We start from the raw sequence: 10,010 nt of genomic DNA on the forward strand, positions 1-10,010 counted from the left end.
ATAAAAACTTGCAACAAGCAAATGTTGCATGAACACTTTTACGTTTATTTTTTATTTTACAATTTTTTACACATATATATACATACATGTTTAATGTATGTTTATATATACCCATAGTTGTTGATATACAAAAAATATCTATATATATATATATATATCTATATATATATATATATATATATATATATATAAACTAAAAAAAACCAATGAAATCCAAAAAAAAAAAAGAAAAAAAAAACAACTAAAAAAAAAATTAAAAGAAAAATAAGTTTTTTTTTTTTTTTTTTTGGAAATTGTTCAATCCTTTTAATTTGGAAAATACAAAATATGTTTTTTTTTACATATAAAAATTAAAACACACACAATATTTAAACCTACTGTATATGTAAAGAAAAGAACTATAAATATTCGATATATACGCTATCTTATATAAACTTATATCTAATACTTTTAAATCGTTATTTAGTTACTTATAATAATTGAAAGACGCGATTTTTCGATCTAATGAATGTATATAAAGCACATGCATATGTGTATATATATAATACCCCATATATACATGTATATGTAAAGCAAACAAAAAATGTTTAATTATTATTATTATTATTTTTTTTTTTTCAAAATTATGCTTATAAAATTACATAATAAATATTTGAACATACCAAGAAAAATTCAATTATATTGTTATCTTTTATTTATCGTTTTTACAAGCTTTTCATTTTTTTCACAGTAATTTTTTTACAGCTCCGAGTTCATAGAACGAACAAAGGTAGACTATTATTTGTGTTACCTGATAAGCTGATAAGTTACTGTAGAAATGACTGAGTGATTGACGGATTGACTGATCGACTAGAAAGCTACTGACAGATGCATGAATCAATGATTGCTTAAGGGACGAACATGTTACCAAATAATTGATTAAATTGATGAGCTCATAAATAAAACAACTTGAACGATTGACTACCTCACTAAAAGTGAGTATTTGTTAATTAAATATTACAAAGTGAGATGCGGCTACATTGATTGATTGATTGACTAACTGACTGTTTAATGAGTAAATAAGCGATTCGGTTCATCGATGCATAGTACCGATGGGACACTGATTGACTGACGGAGACTCAACGCCCTGATTGACTGTCAGTCAATCAGAGAGAGACAGAGAGAGAGAGAGAGAGACCCAGAGAGAGGGAGAGAAATGTTGACAGAGATAGAAATAAATAGGGAGACAAAAAAAGGGGTCAAAAGGCGACAGCTCGCAGCATTTTTGATTTGAATATTAAGTTCGGCTACATTTGATGTAATTTATATCAATTTTTACTAAATTTTGTTTCTTTGTTTGTTGCGTTCTTTGGCGAATTCTGTGGCCGAAACGAACCAAATCAATGAAATGCGAAATTCCAGTTCCCGCCCATCATATATGTATGTATGTATGTACATATATACTGATATTCTTAATTTGAGTTGACGAATGCCTAAATTGTAGAAATGACTCGCTCGGCATCTGGTTATTTATTTCAAATACATATATGAAATATACCCATATATCATCTATGTATATTCGATATGCTATGATTCATCCATGTATATGATACAGCTGCAAGAGCCAAAGTTCTCTCTTCGTGAGTAGCTTGCTAAAAATATAATGATAGCTTAGCCTGTGCTTCATACAGATGTATCTGCACTCATATATCGGGACAGAATAGAATGTACATATGTATGTATGTATGTATACATATAGAGCCAATTGCTGGCCACATCAGCGGAATTCCGTCATTTCAAGTATGATTCACATTCACTACCCAATTGAGTTTTCACTTTGTTCTCTGGCAGGCCGCTTTGCCCCCTCTACCCTCATCTTTGGGGTCATTAGCTATTGTCTCCTCGCCACCGTGTGAAGGCAATTTGATCTGTCGCCGTAGCTAATCAAGTGCAGTAAGTGGTATCGTGCACGACCCGGGCTAGCAAAGTACAACACACACAGTAGCCCACTCTATGCTATATGCATTATGCCACGCCCACTCGAATTATTTGATTCCATCAAAGTTTTGTTTCTGCTTTCACTTTTCAAGTATCGCCACCAACAACAATAACGAACAGTAACAACAGCCAGGGGAAACTGTTTTGCCGGCAAATTTAATAAATAATAATCAAACAAGTAAGAAGGCTCTAGTCGAGACTGCTCGACTACGAGATCCCCTGAACCCTTCGATCAACTGGTGTTTCAATAATTATTTGCACATGCCTAACTTTTCTTGTCGATGGACAATCTTCATGAAACTTTCAGATCGTGATTATAACATGGAAAGGAGTGAATTTACCAAAGCCTAAGCTTCTAGTGTTTCTACGCCTTTTACAAATTGATGGGCCAGGGGAAGTATATAGGAGTGACGGGGTGAATTGTAACAAAAATATATAGATAAAGAAGAAATAATTTTAAAATCGATTTTCGATCATGTTTTTAATCGTTAAAAAATTACGGGATAAGTTATCGATTTTTAGAGATGAAGTCTATATGCGCGCTATATATACGTTTAATATATATACATTTAAACAAAATTGCAAGTCTCTAGATCTTATATCTTCTCAGATAGGCGCGTTCAGACAGGCCTAAATCGACTCAGCTCGGCGGTGGGGTGTGTCACGCCTCCTGTTGCCTGTTACATACGTTTCAACAAAACCATTATACTCTGATTTCCCATTTTCAATGGGTTCAGGGTATACAAAATGAGACGATGGGTCAGTGGATTGCGAAAAAATCAAGTAAAATATCACCAAAAAAAACTGTTGAAAGGAACAAGTGTAATAGACTACAACATACCCTGTACCTAGCATAATTGATTCGAAACTGGACCAACTAATTAACTTACTAATATAACTGAATGATTGCGTAGTTTATTGAGTGATTGATTAACGTTTGACTGACTGATTGGCTTATGGATCAGCTGGCTGACTGAATGATTCATTGATTGACGCTTAGCTTGATTGAATTACTAAACTGACTGAACTGACTGGTCGATTGATGACTGTTGAATTGTCGGATTGATACTTGAATAACTAGCTCATACATAGACTGTATAACTGAATGAGTGATTGAATGATTCTCCCACTGTTTGATTGATCGAATTTATTTGATTGGGTTAATTATTGATCAGTTGATTTATCAATGGATTGAGAGACAATTCGAACTCTTATTGCACACTGGTTGGGTGTTCTAAAATTTAGTCAATTTTTGCAAATCAAGATTATTTTGCGAAGCAATTCTGCGAATTCTGCGATACACAAGCGTTGACATCATAATGACACATTATTTTTTTTTTTTTGTATATATACATATATATCATTCGTATATTATACTTTTATATGGATTGGGTGAGAGTAATGTATGTGTGTCTATTAGTATCGGTTCGAGCTTGACGGTATTCAATTTACACCTTCAACTCTTCGCTTCAATATAAATAACTCGAGTTCGTGTCCGAGGCAAGCGCCTGACCTTTTCATCCAAATACGGTCATATACATATATCAATTGGATGTGAATGGGAACTACGAAAAAAGCTCCCAGTTAACGGTATACCTAAAGATCTACTTTATTGAAAGAGTGGTGCATGTGTATATGAATGTATACACTCAACTCCCATTGCCAATGCATTGGCAATCTTTGCGATTAGTATGCACACATACGCATACACATGCACACTGACATGGATAGAACAAAAGTCTAACTCACACACTCACCCACATACAGAGGCAGTCAGACAGACACCAAATTGCGCAATTGTGTTTGACTGCAAATTTTTGTACCTCTGACCGCGATCAGTGATCGCTTTATTGGGTGAAGGTCATGTTGCGCTTTTGTATTTTGTTTATTTTTTGTTTTTTGTTGTTTGTGTTTTGTTTCAATTTTATTGTCTCTGTTCTGTTTCATTTGCCGGCGACTTCTAGTGCTCACTGCTTTGACAACATGAGCCCCAGGGATGCCGTTTGCCATTTGGATGCGGGCCGATATAGTAGAGATCCCATTGCTTACATCTGGATACATCATATACAATTGCAGTAAAAAGATTAAATTCGGATAGACATTGAAATGTATGCATAGACGCATTCATTACATATTAAAATTCATGTTCTTATAAAAGAGTTCCGATGTGGAAAAGAAATCACTTTATCAACTTGAAACTCATGCATATGTATTTTCAAATGCAGATAGAGATAGGCCCTTTGATTCAGGTGCATACCGAGATATCGCACTGTATTCGATGACCACTCATATACAGGTACAGTTTGAGAGTCGATTCACTTTCCGATTCGAGCAGTAGCTGTGACACGTTCACACACAGTCACCGTGACTGGCTCAGCACTGAAGCGCTGCAGTCATTTATTTGATTTAGCTTCGCTTTGTCTCATCTGTTATTTGACTCGTTTTGGTTTTATGGAATCGCCGTCTGGTTTTTATTTAATTTCATTTCATGTCACTTAATTCCCTGCGCGAATATCATTTTAAAATTCATACATTTTAACGCCTCTGTCTTCAGCGAGATTCGTTGCTTTGTGCAGATACTTTGGCTGTCACAAATATACATTTTTGCTTAATTTATGACCTAAATTTGATTTCCAGTTGGTTGAGGGGATCACAGAACTGAAGATTTTGTCTAGTCTCCGACCTTGACCACTAACCAAGTTAGCACAAACACACAGACATACACTCAGATTCATACACCAAACACTAAAGGCAATGCAAAAGTACAAAATATATTATACGAAATGTTGAAGCAGCGTGTTCCGAATTGCTTTTTCTATTTTTAACCGAGTTTTCGGCTGAGTTTTTCGGGTTTTTGGGCGGAAACGCTGTAAAGCCGAAAGTACAAAATTAACTAGTATACATGATAACAAATTTTAGGCAAATGCATACAGGAATAAGCAGGCACAGGAATTTCAATATGCAAATATGCAAATATTAATGAGAAGATATATATATATATATATATATATATATATATATATTTGTATATAACATAAAAATATATGAATAAAACTGAAACAACATGAAGTTCTTTTGTACATTTTTCGATAAAGAAAAGAAAATGATGTAGGTATATATAAAAAAATATTACCAATCGAGAAATAATAAAATATTTAACCATGCTTTAACAATCCCTCAAGTATTACCATAAGTTATATATAGAGTATTTACATACACATCTAAATACGTACACTTACCACTTAGCACTATATAAAAATGAATATGTGTATAATAATGACATATATACAATAATTGATATATTTAATAGCAACTAACAAATTGTAGGCGGTCTTTTCTGCCATCATCTAAAAAAACACACTCTATTGTATGTATCGAAATTGTTGCTGGATTTGCAATGTTTTCTTTAGAGGGCTTTATGCATAATTCCAAGATAAGAGAGGAGCAGAAGAGTTAATTAAATAAAAGAAAACCGAAGCCAAACGCAAACAAGTGTTTTTTTTTTTTACTAACGGGTATTTTTTTTTTAAATGCAGGTAGGAAAGCAATGCAAAAAAGGGAAGTACTTTTGTATACCCAAGATATGCTCTAATAACAGATATATCACATCCCTGGCAACATCTCGTCAAATCCATAACTCTGGACTGTTTGTAACTCGAGTTACAGCAGATCTGCGAATCGAATGGAGCTCGTTGGGTTACCAAATCATTCCCCAGTCTTTGCTCTCATCAGCCTGTTATTGATTTTCCTTCCCTTACGCTATTCCCACAATACATCGCTGGCCGACGCACAGTGGGCCCTCTGCCGGCAGAGCGTGGCAAAAATCAAAAAAGGTACTTTAAGCGATTTTAAAAAAGTTGATGTCATATGAAAATAAATCGATCTACAGGTTTGTAGCCGAAAGATTTTTGAAAATCGGTCAATTTTAAGGGTAGTTATAGCCCTTCAAAATTTGGAAAAGTGGCAAAGTTGTGAAAAGCAGCGAGTTTTTGTGAAAAATATCCCACTTGTCAATAGAATTGTAGGAAAAATCTTTCACCAATTTTTTCAGTGTTGGTTGCGATTCAAAAAATGGATTATTACTAATAGAATAAAAAAAAATTAAGTTAATACGACTTTTCATTGCAGAGCTGGTTTAAATTTACTAAACCTCTAAATTTGACCATTTTTGTTTACTTAAAGTAGTCTATATCTTTTGAGTTCCGCCGAGTTCCGAGCATCGATTTATACACACGTGTTTCTGAATATGTCCTCTTTAATATAAATAAAACTATTGCTGCCCCCAGGTTTTCTATAGCAAAAAACTAACCCAAAGTCGGCATAAAAAAGGTCAAATCTGCATGCAGGTAGAAATGCCAACGACAAAACAGAAAATTAAAAAAAAAAAAATTTTTTTTAAATTTATTTTTTCTATTTTTTTATTTGTTTCGTTATATTTATTGCATATAATTTAAATAAAATCAATTTCAACAAAAAAATTTGTAGTTTTTCACACAAAAACATACATTTTAGGACAAAAATCACATTTTTCAGGTTTGAGGTAAAACTGTGAAGCACCCTGTTAACGCATCACCCTGTATTTTGACTTATTTATAGCTTGAAGAATTCTCTGTCGAATGCTTTTTAAATGTTTGAAATATCTTGTTTGGTTCAAAAGTTATGATTTTTGCAAAGCAAAATGAGCAAAGTCCCCACTGTGCGACGTCTTGTCAATTTCCGGTAGCTGAAGTCTCTGCGGAGTCTCCAGAACATAAGAAGAGTTTCAACGGCCGTCATTCATCCTGACAGAATTGCATAGAGAGGGCGAGTCACAAAAAATTGCATTGTCCCTGATGCGAAAGCGCATTCGGCGTTTCACTTTCGTTTTATTTCACAATCTGACGGACTGACGGATAGATGGCTGCACAGACGGCCGGATGGACAGGGAGACGAGTGTTTTGTTCTCTTCGTCTGGTAATATCTTGGAAAAATCTTTGCATTGTACCTTCCACAGTTCTAATGCAACACTTACAAAATTGTTCAGTTTTCAAGGAGAACTTATACATAAGTATGTAGGTTTTAGTAAATCAACTATTAAACTTGAAAACTAGTTGTTTCATATTTTATAAGACAGTATTTGTAAGACTGTATAGAATCATTATTTATAATAATAGAAATATTCATGAAGATGGAATTTATTCCTTGTGTTTATATACACTCTTGGACAAATTAATAGCTGCTATTTTTTTTTTTTATATAACTTAAAAATTCAACTTATAGACATACTTTAGAACTATAACAAAAAATTGTTTTTTTTTTTTTTTTTTTTTTTTTTTTTTTTTTTTTTTTTTTAAATAATAATGTTTAACCTAACTTTATTATAAATATATATCTGCTATGCGAAATACATTATCGCAATGTCATTATAAGATCACAATCAAAAGCAGCCCGAAGATATTTTATTTTATTTAACCAATACCGATGAGCAATATTGCTTGATTCTTGCCTTAAACTCGAGTTAGTTAATGCTTATATACATATGTATATTCACTTAAATCAATCGTTTGTTTGTCAGTCAGCACATATGTACTGAAGCGAAATCTTTCAGAGTAATAGAGGCGATATCTACCTAGTTTTGCATTGTGGATTATATCTATATCTCTATAAAATATTCTTGTACTTGGATGGTCCCCCGTCAAGGTGTGGCAGTTCCCTGAGTTTTGCCAATTGTTATCAATCATATAGATAGAGCTGAATCTATTGATCTTATCTCAGTAAAATTGCTTATCTCAGCTGAAACAGAATCAGAAGGCAACTTCAGCTTCGGACGGCACTCGAGGAGCCAGCTGTAACCTTTGGCTGCAATGTCCTCGACTGCCCCGCATTTTGAGGCTATCTGCGACTGTCACATAACTGGCCCAGCGGCTTTTTGCTCTTCTCTTTTCGTATGTTTTTAACCCTCTTGTTAAGCGTTCAGGCTGTGTTTCAATTTTTCTGTTTCTTGTTTTTTGTTTATTATTTTCTTTTTATTTTTAATTGAGTATAGATTTCGGTGCCTGCAGCTTGCAGCTTGAGCAGAACAGGTGCAATTCCTAAAATCGCCAGCGCCAGGCAAAGCAAAAAGGAAAGCTCTCAGCGACTTTTGTATTCCCTTAAATGAAGAATTTAGATATGAAGTAGATAAATAATATATGTACAATATAATACGTATAATAATTTCAAAATTAATATATTTGAAAGAAAAATATCTTTGAGTGCCATCTATGTTACTCTATAGCAAGAGTTCCCACTTCACACTTCACTTTATGATTCGAATATCTTACCATCCGAAGTATTTATTTATCGAAAGCTAATGATCTACAGTGATCAGTGAATAGGTTCACTTGAAAAAACTTGCTCTAACGGACAAGGCGTACGCAAAAGCTAAAGTGCCTCGATGCAGATCTGTATATAAACAGGCTACTTAAGTGAGGGTAGGGCGAAGGTTTGGTTGGGTTTGGTTTAGCTTTCGCAAGGTGTTTGCTAGGCACGGGCCCCAGCTGTAGCTATACTTAAAACTGAGGCTGTACCTGCCACACGGGTACTGATTAAGGTCTGCACGATGTTGCCAACCAGCACGTCAGTCCGTCAGTCTGTCAGTCAGTCGCGCAGTCAGTGTGCGTGCCGGTTAATTGAGCTTAATGCAGCCGGCCAGCCGGCCAGGCGGCCAGTTGAGGCAGCTGTGGGGAGGAAACTCAGTTTTTGATACAATTAGGAGGTGCTCCACCTTTTTAATGATAACCATTCAATTTAATGAGACCCAAAAGGTGCTACAGCTTGTACTTTGTACTGAGCTGCCACTTGGGGTTCGCGCTGCGTTTTGAAGTTGAAGTTGAGTTGTTCCCAATCTGACATGGCCTAAAAAAAGAGTGATATCAATTCCGGCCCTAATAATCTTAGGGTTTCCACCATATTGTATTTAATCGCATTCTGAAACACCGTCTTGACGCAGTTGACTAGAGCCAGGGTGCAGAGCAATAAAAGCATGGACAAAATAGAGCTCAAATGCAGTGTCAATCGCCCTGTTAGCACCTCTAACACCCAGAACAAAAAGTCCAGACCCAGCATGATGGTATTCAATATTAGCCATGGCATCATGAAATCTGGCTTAGTCTAAATAGGATCAGGCACGAATTAGTATATGACTGAGCGTAGGCAGTATGTCTGTACGATGTCAGATATTTGAATAATACTCACATTGATAAGCGCATAAATCATTAGCAGCCAGGCATAGCTGTTGATAATGGCGCCTACCATTCGGCTCATGCGCAGAACGTCCATGTTGATTACGTAAAACTTGCGGGGTCGCCACATGTCCAGTGATTGATTGGAGATGCAATAGATGTGGACGCATTCGCCGAGGCTTCGATAGGCTCCCGTCACGCTGATAAGCAGGACCAACCAGAAGATGTAGGGGAAGAACTCGTAACGGCAGGGCGTACAGCTGTCGATGAGCTCCCACAGCTGCTCCCAGCGTCTGCTTGGGCAGAAGTTCCATATGGAGAAGGAGCGACATTGGCTTTCGCCCGTGTGAAATTGAAATTTTCGCACTTTGAACATTTTCCACTCACTATATATGTGTGCAGATGCGTTTGGAGACATGCATACACATACGCAGACAACCCGTTAAGCCGCGCACAAATACAAAGTCCAAGCAATTTGTTTTTTTTTTTAGATTGCAATTTTCCACGTATAATTTATAGCAAATACTACAGTCAAATAAATAAATGAAATACCTACAAATTGTCATTCGTAAACAAGTGTGAACAAATTTACAAATATAACAAAAATATTTCTTATGTTTCTTGCTGAGAAACTGTTGCTTTGTTTGACTTGAAATTGAAAACTTCTCTTGCGGAATATAAAATAGCACCATGTGAATAACTTTTCTCGAAGAAACTATTCTTGTTATTTTATTTTATTTTTTTTAGCCAGAACATAGAAATGAAATTAAATTGTCTAAATTTCATTAGTATTACTTTACTGGCTTTAAAATATAGAGAGAAGCCTATAAA

General features: G+C 35.1%; 1 protein-coding gene across 1 annotated transcript; it reads right to left on the reverse strand.

The window, feature by feature from the left end:
- Window positions 1–8,723: 8,723 nt before the first annotated feature.
- On the reverse strand, window positions 8,724–9,799 carry LOC108655448 (uncharacterized). Its single transcript, XM_018107162.3, has 2 exons — window positions 9,193–9,799; window positions 8,724–9,108 (listed from the first exon to the last, which is right to left on the reverse strand). The coding sequence occupies exons 1-2, from the start codon at window positions 9,595–9,597 to the stop codon at window positions 8,854–8,856; spliced, it is 660 nt and encodes a 219-aa protein (XP_017962651.1). The 5' UTR covers window positions 9,598–9,799; the 3' UTR covers window positions 8,724–8,853.
- Window positions 9,800–10,010: the final 211 nt, after the last annotated feature.

The sequence above is a fragment of the Drosophila navojoa genome, chromosome X (assembly GCF_054131105.1).
Source record: "Drosophila navojoa isolate 15081-1374.11 chromosome X, UAZ_NAV_1.0, whole genome shotgun sequence".
Classification (NCBI taxonomy): Eukaryota; Metazoa; Arthropoda; class Insecta; order Diptera; family Drosophilidae; genus Drosophila; species Drosophila navojoa.

What these genes read in the sequence shown, in the direction of transcription:
- LOC108655448 (XM_018107162.3), bottom strand. Translation starts at nt 9,597, where the DNA reads ATGTCTCCAAACGCATCTGCACACATATATAGTGAGTGGAAAATGTTC. An exon ending in TGATTTATGCGCTTATCAAT is followed by an intron (nt 9,109 to 9,192) that starts GTGAGTATTATT and finishes GATCCTATTTAG; the next exon opens with ACTAAGCCAGATTTCATGAT.